Source organism: Podarcis cretensis, assembly GCF_951804945.1.
Source record: "Podarcis cretensis genome assembly, chromosome: 1".
Taxonomy (NCBI): domain Eukaryota; kingdom Metazoa; phylum Chordata; class Lepidosauria; order Squamata; family Lacertidae; genus Podarcis; species Podarcis cretensis.
The window spans coordinates 67,455,699-67,475,986 of NC_137170.1; the positions used below are offsets into that span (position 1 = coordinate 67,455,699).

At 39.7% G+C, this 20,288-nt stretch overlaps 1 protein-coding gene across 4 annotated transcripts in view; it reads left to right on the plus strand.

Moving 5' to 3' along the window:
* KIAA1549L (KIAA1549 like) overlaps positions 1 to 20,288 on the plus strand; it is a 144,055-nt gene that overhangs the window by 94,182 nt on the left and 29,585 nt on the right. For 3 of the 4 annotated variants that reach the window (XM_079977128.1, XM_079977129.1, XM_079977131.1), the window contains 4 exons: positions 920 to 1,047; positions 2,299 to 2,322; positions 13,416 to 13,594; positions 15,894 to 16,111. In XM_079977128.1, the coding sequence (XP_079833254.1) occupies positions 920 to 1,047; positions 2,299 to 2,322; positions 13,416 to 13,594; positions 15,894 to 16,111 (549 nt within the window). The remainder of the gene's footprint in view (positions 1 to 919; positions 1,048 to 2,298; positions 2,323 to 13,415; positions 13,595 to 15,893; positions 16,112 to 20,288) is intronic. The other variant, XM_079977130.1, reaches the window with a different exon arrangement.

Genomic DNA, 20,288 nt, shown 5'->3' on the forward strand with positions numbered 1-20,288 from the left:
ATTTTCTACAAGACTAGGAAGGGGAGAGACACACCAGCTGTGACTTATGCCACCCTCCTTTTCTTTTGTGTTTATTGTTTACTGTGTTGCTTCTGTGGACAAGGAGGGGGGGAAGGCTTTTTTTTTTTGCAGTGGATGCTTGTGGGTTAGATTAGAAGAGGTTGGTTTCTATATTCTCTTGTTAGCTTTATTGTTCAAAAATATGTGTGCATAAAACTAACCCATACAGTATATGCATACAAGCCTTTAGCTGCATTGCAGGGGGTGAACTAGATGACCCTTGGGATCCCTTCCAACTCTACAGCGCTTTGATTCTGTGTATGAAAGTGTGCAAAATTGTATTGAGAATATGCATTCACAATTGAATATCTCTTCTTTTTAAATGTCCAGTGATACAAGACAATCTTGCAGAGGCTAAAAAAGGTCTTTTGCTCCTCATACAGAGCCTATAAAACAATTTTTATTGCAAAGCAATTTCTTTTACTATGCAGTTATAAACACAGCTGCATACAGACTCCATACATGACGAACAGAATGAGAGTGCAGCCATCTTTCTGAAAGAGTGCAAGGAGAAAGAGTTGTGCAGTCAGAATGCTTTAACGGCCTCTGTATTGGGGGGGGGGGGAAGTGACTTTTTGTCCTTTGCAATATTTCCCTTTATCTCTGTGAGTTTACAAAGGAGATGCATTCAATTGTGAATGCATAGAAATCTTTCTAAATTCTGAGCTGTTATGAAAATGTACTGTGGATGCCTCCTTGATTTTATTGTGTTTCTTTATTGCAACATTTTTATCTTTCTTTTTGTATAAGAATCAGGCTTGAGAAGTCAGCGATGCAAACCAAGCTAATGCAATAACCTTGAAATGAGAAATATGCAGGAGAAACTTACAATCTTCCTTGTTGCTATGGTTACTTGCAGCAGGTCGCCTAGTGAGAACGGTTCTGTCATCAGCAACGAATCAGGAAAGCCCAAGTCAGGCAGAAGCTCTCCACAGAAAGTAATGGCACAGCAGAAAGTGACAAAAGAGGAGGGAAGAAAGAGAAATGGTGAGAAATGTTTCCTGATGAGAGATCTACTGTATAACTGCCATTTCTCCCATGGAGATATGCTGCCACAGAATATGCAGTATTGCAAGCCATTCTTTTTTTTATGCCCTGCAAATAACAACCCTCCATGCATCTATTCTTCTCTCTAGCTGTGTTTCCTCTCTTTGTTTATACACATTTCTCTGCTCTATAAAGCTATCCATTCATCACTAAGCTCAGTATTTGTTCAGACTCTTGAATCGTTGCAATCATTGGCTTGTTTTCATAGTACATTAAGAAAATGGAGTACAGTGGTTTGTATTCATGTACCTGGATCTGTATCCATAGCAAATACCCCTTTTTTGTTTTGTTTTCAGTGTGGCTTTCAATTCCCCCAGATCTGATAGGATGCCTTAATTAGGCATAACTGGATGTTAAGGTGTGGTGGTCCACAGTGCTGATGATTCTTTGTTCTTTAGGCACCCTCCTTTTTCTCTGTCTTTGCTAAGGTCCTAAGCTAAAGAGCACCCCCTAAGAGTCTCATTTTTCATATTGAAGCTGTAGGCTTTGTGATTAATAGTGTACCAGCTATAGTTAATGAGAACTGGATATTAATTCCCAGCATTTTGTGATTTATTTTTTGCTTGCTTACTGCTCTTCCTGAGTTTTGAATGTTGTATACTGTATTGTAAACTAATGTGTGAAATCAGTCATTTTTAAAAATTTCTTGCTATCTGATTATCAGTGAATGGCTTGATCTTAAAACTTGCAGCTCCATCTTAAAAAAATATATGTGGAACGTACTATATTTTGCACTAATGTAGACTTACAAAGCTTGCATTGCAAACAGCATTAAATATGGTTTTAAAGATACTTAACTGATTGCAGATGTTTAGGATCAATGTTTGTCCTCCATCTTCAAAGCACTTAATCTGGAAAAGATCCATTGAACTATGTAGTAGTCCCCTGAGTAAACTGTCGCCTGAGAACACTGTAAAATATGAATCCTGCAGTGGGTATAGATTCCTGCATTTATAGCAATTATGAAATCTTCTGCTTGCAAGACTGATATCAAAATCCACATGAAGCACAATGGAACTAGCAAATGATAGCAATTGGAAAGAAAACGGCATGCTGTTTCCCCTAGATTATATTTTTAAAAATCCTTCCTGAAAGTATTGAAGAAACACCATTTATTGTCCACTTGTCTGTATTAAATATGTTAGTGAGGATGTTATTTTCTGTTTTGTTTCTTTTTTCTTTGACATTTAGGTTTTAAATCCTCAAAGAAAATTGGTAAGAGATTTTAGTTTCTTAATTAAAACTATACTAATATTTCATTCAATTCATAATTGCTACAATTCTAATGCATCTTTACAATCACTATAATGGCTACTAAAACCAGTATTTCGCTATAAGGAGTGTGGGTGGGTGGGTGAAAAATCCATGTATTTGAACCCAGCTCTGAGAATTTAGCTACAGTGAAATATTTTGCTTCCGGGCAGAAAATATCATGTAATCGTGGCTTGATTTGCTTGTCTACACAGAAGTCTCTAGAGACTGTGCTCTGTGTTGTACCCAGAGGACTCTCTGGTGTTTCCTCCCCAAATGTTTTTCACCCCTTTCAAAAATGTCTCACTGAGAGGCCTCCCCCTCTCCCATTCCCACTAGCCCCCTTTAGCAAGGGAGAACTCAACATAACCTCATGTAACTTCACTGGATTCAGTTTATCAAGGGGTTGCCAGGCTTTGGGGGCCAGTGGTAATTTTGAGAAAGTGCCTTGGCACCAGTCACAAAATGGCTGCCGGGAAAGGGCATGGTGGTGTGATACAAAAGAAGCTGCTTTACGTGTGTGACATACTGGTTGCCACATCTAAAAGAGCAGGTAAAGAGACAGGACCACAACTTCAGCCCTATCATCAATGGGAAAAGGCAGCTACATCAGCCACCACTGCATTTGCTCAGAGAGTGCAGTTCTTTCCCCTCTTCTCTGTTTAGAACTGGGGGGAGAGTGGGTGTCCAATCCTGGTATCTAATGAAAGGTGGGCATGTTAGAGGGGAGATGTTTGATGTATCAGACACCGAACAAATGCAGACAAAACTGAGAAGAAAGAGCAAGCAATCACTTGTGCATAATGGATTTTTGAGGGGATATAAACTGAGACCTTTAGCAGGTTCCATAGGAGGTACTGGCAGGCTCACTGGTACCCAGAGAACCACATTAGTAAGCCCTGCTGTGCATGCAGATCAAGCAAACAATATAGAGGCAAGACACCTGAATATTGTTTACAAAGTTCTGCATGTTCTGCATGTTCATATTAATATAGCTGTCAAGGTTGACCTGAGAACCAGAAGTTTGTTGCTCTGGCAAGTTTCTGGGCCAAACACGAAGCCTCTTACAGCCATTCATGTCCAGGAGGGTCAGCTTATAGTTTGAGAATACTAAATATTCAGAACCATTTCTGAAGGGGGTTGGAAGAGATGACTTCAGGGTCCATTCCAACTCTACCATTCAATGAAGGTGCAATTCTGATATTTACCATATAGAACATAGAACTGAAAGCTCCCAGTTCTAGCCTCAGCAGCTTCTTACCAGTGGAGAATTACTCAGTAGGCAGACTAAGCTCATGTTTAGGGCACCAGCAAAGCAGGGGCATGCACACCCACAAAAAATTTGTTAAATTATTTGATATTTCTAAATAGTCTCCATGCGAAAAATGAGAACTTGGTTAGACTTCCTTACACCCCACGGCACACTCTTCCCCCATTTTTCTGTTCTCTTTTTGTTACTGATGTTGAATCACCCCTTCATCTCTATCAAACTTGGGGCCTCTGAGAGTTAAATACACAGTTAAACAACAAATCTAAAACGTAGCCCCTCCACAAGGACAAAACTCAGGCCATGTTCTACAGTTGGAAACTGTAGCAGAAGCATAGTTCCAGCTGACTATACATTAGAAATTCCTGAATATTGCAGAGTCTTTACTTTGGTCCATCTCTTATAATCAACATGTCTGCTCTTGTCACTTGGGAAACAGTTCAGCGTGTACTACTGTACCCCTCATATTTTTAGAGCATTCGCTCTTTTATAGATTTCACCTATATTAACTAAATTTCCAGGCAGACCTGATAATTTTTACACCTCCCTCCTTTTGTCAGACTCCATTAATGAAATTACTATCCAAGTGGCAAAATACTTTGCTTCAGCGTGCATTACGAGGAACCGTTCGATTAAATCTCCCCACCAGCCCTACTAGCGTTCAGCAACCCTTTCTAGGTGACTGTGAATGTGCTGCAAACCCCTCCCCCCAATATCATTAGCCTTTAATTGTGCTGTCAATTCCTAACAGTCCTCCGCTGTTCTGAAAATTGCAACTATACTTGTTTGACTGCGACTTAGAGGCTAAGCTGTGATGGTAATAAGAAAGAAAGAATTGCATATGGGCAAGGGGGAACCACAATCTTTTCAGTGCTTAGGGCAGGCATAGGCAAACTCGGCCCGCCAGATGTTTTGGGACTACAACTCCCAGCATCCCTAGCTAACAGGACCAGTGGTCAGGGATAATGGGAGTTGTAGTCCCAAAACATCTGGAGGGCCGAGTTTGCCTATGCCTGGCTTAGGGCCTCTGAAGGTCTCAATCTAGCCGCCTTCTTACACTAGTGTATGGCCAGGTTCAGACCTCTGTGACACTGGTGACATATGTACAGGCTTCTTCATTCACTTCAATGGCAGGAGCTGCTTGTGTGGAGCTTCTGCCATTGAAATTCATTATTCTTGTTCATATTTATGCACAAAGGTTCTGAAAGAGCTCTTGCACAGAGGCGTACCTACGGTCCCTTGCGCCATTGGCAAGGAGCTGTACCAGTGTCCTGTTCCAACCCCCCCCGCCACCCCCCCAATAACTTTACTGCAATAGTCACATTGGAAATTACTACATTTTACATGACCCAAGTACCCAATGCATCTAGTGTGAGGGTGAGGCGAGGAGGAAGGGCAAAAAATTGCACGCCTTTGTGTCGTGGTGCAAGAAGAATGGGAAGCATCTCCTGCATCACCGCATTGCCACATACATATGCCATGCACACCAGAGTCTCCAGTGGTCTACCTTCATACTGTCTTGCCATTTCTTCTACCATTCGGGTTCCAGCTTTGTCTGAACTTATGACCTTACATAGATAACTGGAGACAGATTTCTGGGGTGATTTTTGTCCCCCTGCTTGGGTCTGCGGTTTCACCAGCCTCTAGGTAGGCCTTGCTCCTGCATGACCAAATGATATCACCATGTTTTTGTTCTGTTCTTACAGATATAAGGCTGTTTTTGCAAATATAAGGCTGCATACATTTAAATGGCATTTGTTTTTCGAAAGAAATCTGAGAATTAGTTTATACTTTTCAGAGCTACGATTCCCGACACCATTAACAAATTACAATTCCCAGGATTCTTTGGGGGTGTATGGGCTTCAAATGTGTTTTACTTGTATGGTATGTACACAGCTTTATTAGCAAGCTGCAAAACCCAAGAGGCAAAGTATAAGCTGGAGCACACTTTGGCTATCTTGCTAAGCCTTTAATGTATTTTTTTCAGTTTTTAATGTATTTCAGAAAATGCAGGATCTCAAAATCAGAATCTCTTTGTTATTCACTTTGGTTGATACAGACTCAAAGTTAAGATTGGTTCATCAGTTGTCATAGTAACAGACCAATTTTAGAATCTGTTCTTCTGGCATTTAGCTAACAGAGGAAAGTGACAACATTTGGTTACTTTTAAAATATAAACTTTAGTGCAGCTCTGCTTAAAAGCTTCCCTCATTCAGGTGCAGATAAGAACACAAATAGGAAACAGTTGAAATGTACATTCAAGAAACACTTCACTGAAAGGCCAAGGGATGTAGCCAATAAAGCTGTTTCATTGGCACAAGGACTTTGGCCTGTGCAACGAGACTTCCTCTTCCCATGCCCCCTCCAGATATGTTCTAGGTTCCCCCCTCCCCAACCATCCAGAGAAGATTACGGAAGGGGAGGGATAGGAAGTTCTGTTCCATAGGTTGAGGTCCTTGGGCTACTGGGCAATTTAGCTGAACACCACCCTAACATTTTGGGAGAGATGACCTTCTATTCATAGTTAGAATTGCTTGTTAGGATTTTAAATAGAAGATTAATTTAAAATCACTGCCTTTTATAGATCACGTCTTCACGGGTCACTGTGTTTTCCTGCTCACTTTCCTGCTAATAAAGACAGCAATGTTTGCTACAGCCAAATTCTGAATGTGCCTCTTCATAATATTAAAAATTGTGTTCCCTTTTGTAGATGTGCTGCAGTAACTTAAGTTTAATCCTGGCCAATGAATATAGAGTTGGCAAAGTTCACATAAGTTTCTGGACTTTTTTGCATGGTGTAGGAATGATGCATCTCCGTCTCTCTGTCTCTTCCCTTCCCCAACCTTTCACCAGTCAGATGATATAACATGTGAGTTGGGCACCCCATGTTGGTGCCTGCTCATGTGGAGGTATCACTCATGCAGGAATTCTCTTTTGTTCTGAGGAAGAAAATGCTATCAATTAGCAGCAAAGGATTTTATGGTGAAAAGTACCTGTGGTTTTAATTTGAGTTATGCAGTATCTCACATTGAGTCATTGGCAGACAATAATTGTGTCTATAGACATTCAAAAAGCTTTCAATAAAGTATGTCACCAAAGGTTCCTAAGTAAGATTTGTAGTCATGGAATGAGAGGGCAGGTACACTTATGGGTCAGTAATTGGCTAAGGAACAGGAACCAGAGAGTAGGAAGAAATAGACAGTTCTCCCAATAGAGGGATGTAGAAAATAAAGTCCCCAGAAGATTGGTATTGGTATCTCCAAACTTGATAAATGAGTACTAAAATAACGAGATCATTGTAAACGAGTGTAAAGTGATGTACATTGGAGCAAAATATCTTAGTTTCCCATATACACTGATGGGTTCTTAGCTGACAGTCACTAACAAGGAACAAGACCTTAGGGTTGTAGGGTCGCTCAGTGAAGATTGTGACCTGATGAAGACTGTGTGGCAGCTGTGGAAAAGGTGAATTCCATATCTGGGATCATTAGCAAAGGGACTAAAAATAAAACTGCCAATATCAGAAAGCAGATCTATACTACACTTGGAATACTGTGTACAGTTCACATCAAAGGATACAGAAGTGTTGGAAACAAAACTGATCAAGGGATGGAGCAACTCCCCAGTGTGGAAAGGCTGCAACATTTGGGACTTTTCAATTTAGAGAAAAGGCAAGTTAAGTGAGAATGTGATAGAACATTTTTATCCATTTATCATGGATACTAGAACTTGGGGTCATCCATTGAAGCTGAATATTGGGAGTTTCAGGACAAATAAAAAGAAGCACTTCTTCAAACAGAGCACATAATTAAAATACGGAATTTGCTTCTACTGGGGAGGCTTAGGTGAGTTCATGGGAGATAAGGTTAAGTTCTCCCACCACTGTTGGAAGCAGTATCCCTTTATCTATGAGTAGCGGGGAGAGTGCAGCTCAGGCCTTGCTTCCTATGGGCACCTTTTAGGACATCCTGTGAGAACAGGATGCTAGATGAGATGGCCACTGGCCTGACCCACAAGGGTTCTTAATGATCCTTAATGGGCGTGTGTTTGCAAATTCATTTTCCAAGGGTTTCTTTATCACCTGCTGCATTTACACACATGGAAACAGCAAAGAACACTTCGATGAACAGTGTCACTTGGTCTTGAAACCTGTGCATGTGGTGTCTGAGCTCCCAAGGCTAGCCTGAGAGGCTTTCCAGCTTAGCTGCCTTCTCCACCAACACGCCTTTGTAACCTTGGTCTCAGATTGTTTGTTCTTTCAGTTGTAGGTAGGATGGGGTGGGCTGCATGAGACTCTCTTCAATCCTAAGAGGTAGTGCTTTTCTAGAAACATGATTAATCTCAAAAGAAAAGTGCCAGTGCAATATGCAGAATATTTCAGTGAAATTCTAGTTTCTATAGTAACTAGCTCCTTCCTCCTCTAGTAAATGGTTAGTGTTGCTGTGCTTTGGAAATGAGTAGGAGGATGAAATGAATATAAAAGGACACTGTAGAGCTGTGTACAAGCAAAGTAAAATAATAGCTTTAGCTGAAGGCTGTTTCCCTTTCCCCCTTCATTACAATACGCAACATACACAAACAGCTGTTGCCCTCCCCATAAAGATGAACATGTTTTTTCCATAGGAATAATAAAAAAAAACTCATTAAGGCTCCACAGTTTTAAGTGAAGGCCTTTAGAATTAAGTTTGCCGCAGTTTATTCAAGTGCATTTCAAAATTCTGAACATGCTGTACTTTCTGCTGTCAAGATAGTATTTTGTGAAATTATGGTGAAATGTGGGCAATCCAGTATTTTGCCCCAGCCCCATAATAGGCTCCATGCACTTGTGAGAGCCTATTGGTGATTTACATGTTGATGATTGTGGAGCTTAATCAGATTCTTCTGAGCAAACTTTGTGAAGTCACTGTGAAAGAGATAGATAAGACCAAACATAAAACTGCCCACAGTGTTTGCTTACAGTTCATTGCCATCTAAATGACAGCTTAACTTTTCCAACATTTGTAAACCACATCTTGATTTTATCGCTCATGTGTCAGTGAGATGAAACACAAGAATAAAGTCAGATTTGTAATTTAAGTGACATTTACCGAACAAGTATTCTGTTCCAAGGATGAGAGAAATTCCTTTTCCAGCTTTCTTATACAGTATTATCATAGTTTAAGGCTCACATTTAAATAATTAATTTTGGCGTTGTTTTCTTCTTAAGATATGTGTTGAGGCTGTATTTTAAGGCTAGCTTGAAAGTTTGTGCTGAAACATGACATATAACGTTGAAAAAAATAATCAAAGAGCAGGATTCTGACTAAATGAAGGAACTGGGCTTGCTTATTATGTATGTGGTCGATTCAAATCAAGTCTTTAGAGAACAGGATAGGAAACACATAAAACACATTATTAGGATGTGTTTACTATTGTCATGGTGATGTCTGGTCATTTTATACCCAAAGAAGTGTAGCCCAGTCTTGTACATGTTTACTGAATTCTGCAGGTAGTTGTAGCCCTAACTAGATCTACTCAGAAGTAAATCCCATTGAATTCAGTGGGACCTGATCTCAGGTTAACGAGATTAGGATTGCAGTTTTAGTTTTTATAGGACTACTGCCTTGACATAGTTATTTTCTTCTTTATCCCTTATCCAATATAATCTGTTCATATGTTGTGATGAATACTTTTTTGCACTCATGGGAACTGTATCATTCAAGTGAGTGAAATAATGTGTGAATGAATAACAGCATCTGGGATCTCTAGTACTTTTCAGTTTCTGTGGTTGTCAACAAATGTATGTTGAAGACTATGGTAGTTACAACAGTTAAGATTCCATTTACAGGAATGTAGCCCCAAAGTAGCTTTAATGGGTTTAAGAATAGGCTTAGAGATAACATCTACAGTCTCTGATAAATGGATTTGGCCAGAGATCACTACGCTGACCTCCAGGTTTAGTAGTCATATGAATTACTACAACTGAAATGGTATAAGAGTATAAGGCAGCAATCCTGTAACCATCTCCCTGAGAGTAAGCACTATTGGACTCAATGCAACTTGCTTCTGAGCAGACATATATATAGAATTGTGCTGTAAAACAAAGTCTGAAAATAATTTAGAAAATGCTATTATGCTGCACGTTTTCATAAAAGAAGATATAACAGATTCAATGCCCTTGAAATTGCATGCCTTTTTGAAAGGGGACCCCCCAAAAAAGCACCCACCCACCCACCCACCCAGCAGTTTTCTGTGTTAATTGGCACATCGCCAGTCAAATGGACTGTATAATTTCTAAACAGAAAATGAAACAGAAAGGACTCTGTACATATATTAACATCATTTGATTGAGTTGTGACCCTTAAATTCTTCCTTGGAGCCTACCCCATGTTATTGTCTTGGGTAAACTTTCCAGTTGCCAACATCTGTCTTCCACACATGCAAATGCTACCAATACTGCTATAAGAAATCCAGTGGATTTCTTTTCTTCCATTAGGTTCCATTAACTTTCTCAGGTAGCTGCCCAGACCAGAATAAAAGGATTTTGCATCACTGTGTCAAAGTTTCTCCAAGAGTGAAGCACCCTAGATTGTGATGGTAGTGATGAAGATGATGATAATGGTACAATAATATTCATTATTTGTATAGCACCTACACCTAAGTACAACTGAATGACACTGCTTTCAGATCTTACAGGCTTTCAATCTAAAAAACATGGACAAAGAGAAGGGCGAGAAAAACATAAAAGAATAAGGTGCATCTATTATGCTGTAAGAATAAAGTTTATTTTTTAAAATACAGCTAAAATTGAACTTGATAGGTACAACACATTATCTAAACATTTCACAGATGAACTGTGAAAAATTGGGCAAATCTGGGTTTTTGGAATGTCAACATTTGTCAAACTTATCTTCAATCACATGTGCTCAGTCTCTGTGCAGCATAATGAAGTCAAAGGTTCCCAAGGTGGTAGAATGGATCAGTCAAAATATTAGAATATTGTTTTGAACACCTTCCCCATATAGAGAAAAGAAAAAGAAAAAAAGAACAGCTCACTACAAATAGAAAAATGGCAGAACGGATAGAGAGCTTTCTGGAACCTTTTCCTTTTCTTGTCCAGTTTTTCTTTTGCTGGAGGGCTTTTTAATGGATATGTATGTGGATTTAAAAATGGACACCCCCCCCAATCTAAATTCTACAATCCATTCTATTGTGTCAGAACTTTATTATCTCATGTATTGGCCATGCCTTTATGGTGTGTGCATGTATGTATGAATGAGAGAGGTGGGGATAGAAGGTATTGTAATTGCTCTCGTGATTGACAAAAAATGGAATTTGATACAAACGTAACCCAGGTTCCCTGACTCATAGAAATCTACTGTATATAATGATACAGGAGCCTACTGACTGCAAGCTAACTAAGGCTGAAATCTAAACTCACCTGGAAGTAAACACCATTGATTTCAATAGGGTTTGTTTCTGATCAAACATGGTTAGGCTTGTGCTGTAAGTCAAACAAGTTATGAAGTTGAGTTCTTTACACATGTGAGCAGGCTCTGTTTTGTGATTTGGAAGGGAGGATTTGTAGTTGGAGCCAGGAATGTAAGAGACAAAGAGAAGCCCTGTATTTGGCAGAATAGATGAGTGTGAGAATTCCCATTTTCTACATTTGAATAACCCACAGACTGGGGGAAATACAATTTTCCGTGGAAGCTGGGAATATCTCCATACTACCTGAATTGCATCAAGTATCCCTTCTCTTTTATGCATTTGTAGCTGCCACTGAAAATCACCCTTCCCCAGTCTGAGAAAGTCCTCCTCATAATGATATGCTTTTCTGCTTCTTAGACCGAAAGCCTCATTGTTGTTCTTGTAATGTGTCATTTATTTTATAAATTATGCAATTTGTGTATTGTTAAAGAAATAATGTTAAACTGAAGTAAAACGGAGGCTAAGTTTCATATTTCAATGAACAAAAATACCCTCCCCATTGGTAGAAAGCTATTTGGCAATGCCTACCTGTGCCACTCTTCATCCCAATCTCCTATATATTTGTAGAAAAATGTGCAGTTCTTTTCCAAAAGCTTCTAAGAGAACTTTTTATGCACAGTTTTGCAAACCATAAGGAAATTAATAAGAAGAAGCCTAAGATAACCTTTATACTTCTCAACAATTTAAGTAAGTTCCTGTCACAGCTGCTATAGACACTTATTTCCTGTGTGTGTACATGAGCTTCAGATCACTCTGAACGTATAATGCAGGCATTGTTGGAACAGCCCAACTTCATATCTTGATGGCATAAATTGACTTGCACTGTAATTCTTACAGTAATTAAAAGAACAATAAATTTTCAGAGGAACTAAATCTTCGGTAATACAGGTTTGAAAATGCCAGCCCGACAGTAATTTATTCTTTGATTATACTGGACACAGCACAAATATCACTCGGTTACATAACAGAATTAATTAAACTAGTTTGATAGGATCTCTACTTTTGGGTGGGTGGGCATGTAGGGGGAACAAAATACATGGGTGGCTATCTTGTTCCTCCTTCCTCCTCTTCTCTTCTTAGCGTCTGGAACCTGTAGTTTTGACCAGCTGTGGTTAGAACAAACCACAGTTCCTTGAGATTGTACATACCGGAATTTGGGATCAGAGGTTTCTTTTAAAGTGAAAGCTTTCTCTCTCTCTGCTCTCACTTGCGGAGGAGGAGATGAGAGGGAGAGAATGCAAGGAAAGTAGTAGTAGTAGAGGTACTCATTCACTATCATCTTGATATGTGAATCAGGCCTAAGACTCATTGAACCAGTTAGCAGGTACCTGTTAGGATAGCATTCAGATGACCAGTTTATTTTGCATTCATCCTGATTGTGTCCACAAAGTTTGCTGGGAGGTAGTATATGATATTGGTTATGATCTGTTTACAGGGAGATAATATGATTTTGCATCAAGCAATTGTTGTTGCACACTCTCCGGTGCATTTACTCATCACTTTCCTAACATCAAAAAGTCTGTTTCATTTTGTTTTTAAAAAGAGGGTTTGTTGCACAAGAGCACCAAATTCACTTTAATTGCACCACCTGAAGGCTCGTATGCAATTGAATTTCACCCATTTACCGTTTGTAAATACCCCACACTGTACACATTGCTATGCCAACTCAGTGTCACAAAATATTGTTTAACCTTCCATATGCAACACCTCCCTTAATTGTTTGGAGTTTAATGCATTTGTTTCATATGATTTACCTGTATGCTCAGCAGCACAGCCTGTTTTAAAATAAACCCTCCTTTATTGAAGTATCTGCTTAAATCATAATGCCTTGCATGACAAAACCCCCCAAAGATTCATTGGATTTGAAATCTAATGCCAGTGATTTTAAATATCGGAGGCTCATATACAGAAAGTGTTTATTACAATCCGGGGTCCCCAACCTTTTTGGAGCATGGAGGCACATTTTGAAATCCACGAAACCATTGTGGCCCCACCCAAAAATACATATTTCACTGACAATAACCATTGATACCCAGAACCCCCAGGCAAAACATGCACACCTACCCCAAAATAAATAGACAAAAAATTAGACAACCCCCAATGAAACAACCATAAAAGGCCAAAACTAATTTTTTTAAAAATGAGAAGGGTCAAGAGGGCTTTGGTGAGTAGCAGGTATATCTGTTTCTGGGGTGTTGAGGTACTCACAGGGACATGTTGGGGACCCCAGATTACATGCAATTCATTTTCACTTTCCTCCTCACCAACTCAGAATTGAAATGCCCAAACCATATGCTGACTTAATCCTAATATGTTTTAGTGCCCATAAGTGATGAAGAGGAGGGAGATATGCTCTTTGATAGCATTGCCAAGTCTGCCATTGATCCCTTCGACACATCTTCTGGATCTGTACAGTTGATTGCCATAAAGCCTGTAGCTTTGCCTCCCGCACACACATCTTCAGACAGGAATCAGGAAACCGCTGTCCTTAACGGAGAGGTAAGATTATATCCAATAAAGTTGTGTAATCATTTATGCATTGGCGGGTCTTTAAAGCAAGTGCTCAGAGGAGCACTTGGCTACCAGATCCGATTGACACTGGTTGGAAAGCTAACCCCTGGTGGGGAATGTTTTGTGACTTGTGATGTTGACAGGTTGTATGTGGAGCTGCCTAAGAAAGGGGAAAATGTCAGCTAAAGATCATTCAGGTTGTGGTTGCAATCTCTGAAGGGAAGGATGAAAAAAAAGAGAGGGGGGAGTGTCCTCTGTTGCCTTTTGGGACTGCTAAGGTGGGGTAATTTCATTATGGTGAAATCATGCAAAAAGTTATTTTATCCTTTTTGTATTGCCTTATGCAAAAATTATCCATAGTCATACTACTCAGTATGTATGACAAATGGAAGAAGAACAGCAGCAAAACTATGAAGAGGGCCCCCTCTGTTGATCTTAGAATTTAGGAATGTGTGCAGGGATGGAGGTGATTATCACATATTTGGTGGCCTAAGTTTTTCAGGTCTACAAACACATAGGTGAGCAATTTGCATTGGGATCAGAAGTGAAGTAGCAACCAAAGCAGCTGTTTTAGAACAGTGGTTTTGTGAGTTCTCCACCCAAAAAACATTTTCTTGCGTTCACTTACTTGTACAAGGAGCAACAGTCAATATTCAACAATCCCCCACCCCATCGAAGCACCATATATATTTAATTACGGTACATTTAACTTTAAAGTAATGTAAGTTACTCCTGTCAACCTAGCAGTTCAAAAGCACGCCAAAGTGCAAGTAGATAAATAGGTACCGCTCCGGCGGGAAGGTAAATGGCGTTTCCGTGCGCTGCTCTGGTTCGCCAGAAGCGGCTTTGTCATGCTGGCCACATGACCCGGAAGTATAGATTACAGCAGCAAATCATTAGTCCAAAAGAGGCCATAGCTGGCAAATGAGTCAGAGTTGGCCACTTGAGTCTCCAGTATACAGGAATTTCCCAGTTGTCTTCAAGGGCAGCCCCATGTAAAGCACATTGCAGTAATCCAACTTGGAAGTTAGCAGAGCATAGAGTACCGTGACCATGTCATCTCTGCCCCAAAAGGACTGCAGCTGGCAAACCAGCCGTAGTTGAGAAAGGCATTTCTAGCCCATAAAGGCCACCTGAGTCTCCAGTGAGTGACAGTGTGGGACCCAGGAGCACTCCTAAGTTACAGACTTGGCTCCGACAAGGGGAGTGTACCCAGTCCAGGACTCCCCGGTCTCCCCATATTTCTTTCCACATTCATATTTAAACTGATGTATATTTGATATTTGTCAATTGACACTGAAGACCTGCAAGAGGGGAAAATTCCCACTATTTGCACATAATGAAATGGAAAGGGGGCAGCCTTTCCTTATTTTATTCAGCGTTCCATACAGCAGGACCTGTTTGTGCAATAAATGCATACTTTACATAAAAGACCTATTTGTTTAAAAACTTACTTCTGATGCAAAGTTGTGGTTGGAGGGATATAGCCTAAGGTATAGGGCAGGGGTAGCCAACATAGTACCCCCCATCAACCACAGCTAGCATGGTCAACAATCAGGGATGATGGGAGCTATAGTTCAGCATCATCTGCAGAGCTCTATTTTGTCTATTCTCAGTATAGAGAAAGGGCTAGTTACATCTTCACATTACTGCACATTGTGATAAGAGCCAATCCAGATCATGAACTCACATTTTCATTGGCTAAAGTGAATGCTGTTATAAATAAAACAGATTGAAATTCCCCACAGTCAGCTGCCTACTCCCTGCTGTAAATCACTGCTCACACATGTGGTCTGCTCATGTTAGTAATGGTAATGAACACAGATGAGTTTGAGGTTCTTCTTCCATAACCTGGAAAAAAACTTGCAATGTACGATTTTCCATTATAGGCACTTAGAGCAGTGATCTTGCATGCATTCATTGCTATGACATTTCACTGCCAATGTGAGTAGACTGTTAACATGATTTGCAGAAGTGAGCTGGGAGTTGAATGTAGGAGAACTGTCAGATTTCCTTGTTATTTTGAGATTTGCCTGATGCTGAGGTCTGGCATAGGTAGTTGAGGATAGTGTCCCATTTTTATCACCATTGTAAACTATGGATTAGACACTACTGCCTGAGGTTTCATCTAGGGATAGTTGCCAGTTCTACCAAAAAGGAAACTTAAATGCCTACTCATACATAATCTATAGGCTATAAAATAATTGGCCAAAAGTCAACAAGCCTTAATCAGAGGGTTAAACTGAACGAATATATTTGATTATAATAAGTATTTTTTGTTTGTCAGGTTAACAAAGCCTTGAAGCAGAAATCTGATATAGAGCACTATCGCAACAAATTACGCCTGAAAGCCAAGCGAAAAGGCTATTATGACTTTCCCCAAGTTGATAATAACAAGGGCTTAGTGGACAGAAAAAAGATGTATGAAAAAGCACAAAATGAAATAGATCATATTTTGGATGCTGATACGGATGGATCTTCTCCGTTTGTAGAACCCAAAAACAGGTGAGTATTTGGTATATATTTTTGTCATTTCCCTCATCATTTCCACCTCTACCATAAAAAGGCAAGTCGTGAGGAGTAGTGTCAATTGGCAGAATGGCAGCATGAAGTGACAAGGTTTTTTTGCGCATGAAGAATGTTCCCATATCTGCCATCTTTCCCCTGTTTAGTGATTTGCCATTTCCTTGAGATGATTGGTATTTTATTTATGAATGTATTAAGCTGTAATATGATAATAAAAGAGTTGAGAAGCAATATGGCTGTTGGGATAACATTCTCTTTTTTCCTGCCTATTGATCAGACCTCAGAATTACTATTATCTCTTGACAGCAGGAGAGGGATGGTGGTCTGCCTGGAGTGTGCTGCGCTACATACAGTACTGTGGATGTTGGAAAAATAGATGACAGTGCAGCAACTTTCAAATGCTGATGTTACAAACTAATGACTTCTCCTTTTTTGCCTATGTTAGCAGTCAAATACTTTTTAGGGACGTAATTGTTGTTATATGAACAGAGTCATACATTTCTCTGAAAAAGAACGGTCGAGTATATGCTGAACCCTATTTTTATAGAGCAGGGTTTCCAAAATTTGAGTCTCCAGCTATTTTGGGACTACAACTCCCATCATCCCTAGCTAGCAGGAACAGGAAACCCTGCTTTAGATAGGTGATTCTGTGGATTGCATTGCCCCCCCCTCATTTTTTGATGTAATTAATAAATTATTAATGGCTTTGTATTAAAACACAAGAGGTAATATGTGGCCTCTGTTGGAATTTTCTGTATTTTCTTAATGTTCCCCATCTGAATTTGTTGCTTTCTTAGTTCAGTATACAGTACTTATTCTTATAAGGACAGATAGTTGTGCTGGTGTCTCTTAGTATTGTAATAAACAAGAACCATTAACTTTTATGCTGGCCATTAATTTTTTTATTGCGGCTGTCCTTCATGGGCTTTTGACTGTAAGATAAGCAGAAAGACTCCAGCACATAGAAAGTCGGAAGTTGTGTGGATGTCATACAGAATGCTCAGTTCTACTATGCAAGGCTTAGAAAGAAAATATCATTTTCTCTCTGACACCCAGCTGCCAATTAGAAATTGCAAGTTTTGGAACAAAAATTCCCATCCATTGTCCGTCAAGCAAGCAGAAGTGTATAGAAAGAGCTTTTCTGCTCAAGAGCAATAAGAACTGAACTGTTACTCTATTGTCACCTGTTTTCTCAGACCAAGAGGGATTAGGAACTGTTAAGTGATTTTTCTACCTGGAATTGTTTGCAGTTCTTCCTCCAGCCCATATAGGTATCCCTCAATCAGTACCTGAGATACAGGGCTCTCTGCTTAGATCTGCCTGCAACGCCTGTGCAGAGAAGTCAAGGGAAATGTAGCGTATGGTTTCTGGAATATCTTTGGTATATAAAGAATGGTGAGCTCCAACAGCTTTTATGTAAATTGGAGCCTGGCTAAAATTAAATAAAAAAGAAAGTAAGCGCCAGAGAAACATAATTCTAAGGCCATTCAGGTCAGCAAAGAAGAAAGATTCTTGATTGGTTGGTCTGGTGCCATTGCTGGGACATTAGGGCTTTGTACAGGTCTCCAGTGGAGGAGGCAAGTGGAATTGTTACATATGCATAGTAGAAGATAAGATAAAGTTTGAATTATACAGTAGCTTCTTCTATTAGCATAGGCTATTTTAGGAATATAAATGAAGCAGGCAGAAATGTTATATTAATGTACACAGTGGAAGTGATATAGCCCTGGAATCATGACTGGAAGGTTAGAAAGTATCAAAGGAACAAGAAATCCTTAACGCATATTTAGCATGAAGTTTTACTATTGAGCCAGTAAATTTTATTATGTACTCTGGGATTTGCTTGCTGTTGCACAATGTAGAAAGAGGCCATGGTGTGTGTGTTCCATGATTTTTAATGTTTTATTTGTTGTTTTAGAGAAATAGTGAAAAAGGTTTTTTTGTGTGTTTGTGGGTAGGGAATATTCACAAATTCAGACGTTATTCAGGATTGGATGTCATTATGGGTTAGTAATACCCACCTTTTGCAGAAGGGTATTAAATTACAGGTATTTTATCATGTTTACTTAGTAGAGAAGTTCAGATTTTAATCAATTAGATCTTAAAATTCTGCATATTTGCTCTTTGTAAAACAGTATACAACATCTATAGGTTAAATCATAAAGACATTAGGAATATTTTCCTCCGTATTCCTCCTCTGCAGCTACTGTTACTATTCCCTCTTGGCTTGGTACTTCAAAATGTGAAGAAATAAAACTGTCACCAAATAAATTATTCACACACTGGCCTTCGCGCATTCATATTTTTGTATAACATCACTCTAAAAACATTTACAAATTATCAGTGGTATTAAATAAACTGAGTTGTACATGGACCAGGTCCCCAGCCCTATAGATTCCTCAGAGTATTGTTCGTCACGTAGTCAGTGTTTTAAAATGCTGCAGTTGTATTCCCTGTCGACAATGACTAACCTATGCTTGTGCCAGTTGTTCATGTTGATACCTCCCTTCTCATTAGTGAATCTTCCTTAAATCAGCTAATTGGCAATCTCAGGGCAATTTCACAAAGACTGCTCATTATATGTACTGTTCTTGATTCCCCCCTCCCCTTCCTTAATAGTTTCACAATTAGGTCAAGGGTGTGAATCTGCCTAAAATAATCTGAAAACAGTGTAATCTTTTAATCACAGAAGTGTAGGGCCAGTGTCAGTCCCACCCTGCTGTACCTCGCATAGGGAGGGACATGTTAAGCTGCCCTGTCCCTGGCTCCAGTAGTTCTTTGGGAAAAAGAGGTGACAGCCTACACAACAGTGCATTCTGACAGCAGTTTGCCTTGGGTTTGCAGGCAGTTCTGCCCCCTGGAATTAACTCGCCCCTCTGTCCTCTAACGGTAGCTACAGGGGAACTCTAGAGACTTTATTCCCTTAGAAAAAAATCATACCACCTACCTGAATTGCCTCCTTGCCTCCTTCCTTCCATATTTCTAGCCCCTTTCCCTAGAAGATAGAAGGGGGAAGTGCAACACAAATTCTACCCAATTAAGGGATTTGTGGAAGCTGGAAGCTCCCTGAAACCCCTTTGCAGAGTGTTGCTATTTCAGGTGGGATTGATTCACAGACTGGGAAATTCCAATTGCACAATTAAAGTAGATTTGAGGTCTTGCTCAACAAACCCAGTTCCTTAGAGGATTGGGCTTTTTTTGTTTTTTTAGGAAAGGTAAAGTGATGGGGGAAACGTACTGGAGGAAAATGTAGGACAATGCTTGCTTGACACAATTTTGTCTAGCCTCGCTGAAAACATATTGGGGCAGGTCTTCTGGAAGCAACCCTGGAGGTTCCTCCTGTCCCAAGTTTATTAGCCATTTACTGACCAAGCTCATTCTTGAACAAGGATAGCCTGGGTAAGATGATTAATGCACTAGTAACCTCAAGTCTTGACTATTGTAACACCCTCTATTTGGGGCTGCCCTTGTGCCTGGTCCAAAAACTCCAGCTGCTACAAAATGCTATGGCTAGATTGTCAATAAGGACAGACTGCCATCAGCACATATCTCAATTGCTTAAAAGTTTGCGCTCATTGCTTACCGTATTTTTCGCTCTATAAGATGCACTTTCTTCCCTCCACAGTGTATCTTCAGTGTATTATAAAGTTATCCTGTTGCTTGCCCCCTGAATCTAATTAAATGAATCAGTTTAGGTATAGAGACAAACTTCCTCATTTTCTTCCACTCCCTTGGGTTTGCCGCTGTTTTAGTAGTATACCGTTTTAGTAGTGGCTGGTGCCCATTGGAACTGGGAGGGCGAAAGGCAAGGAGACCGGCAATAGGTGACGGCAGAGACAGTGGCAGACAAAGCGAACTAATCTGAGGAAAAAGTTGTTGTATTAAACTTGTGATTAGTTGTACTTTTTTACAACCTAGTATTCTGCCTTTCTGTATGCAGATTAATGTTTCAAGGTTGAGGATTTTGTGGTACTAAATTCTTAAATAAATGACTCTATACATTTGCAATGAATGGATGAAAATTCTAGCATTTCCACATTTTTCTCCCTCACCTCAGACCAGTCCCACTAAGATCTCTCTACAGGTCTCATGATACTAAACAAATGTGACAATATGCTAGTTAGGTTATTCTCTTTCTGTTGAAAGCAAAATAATA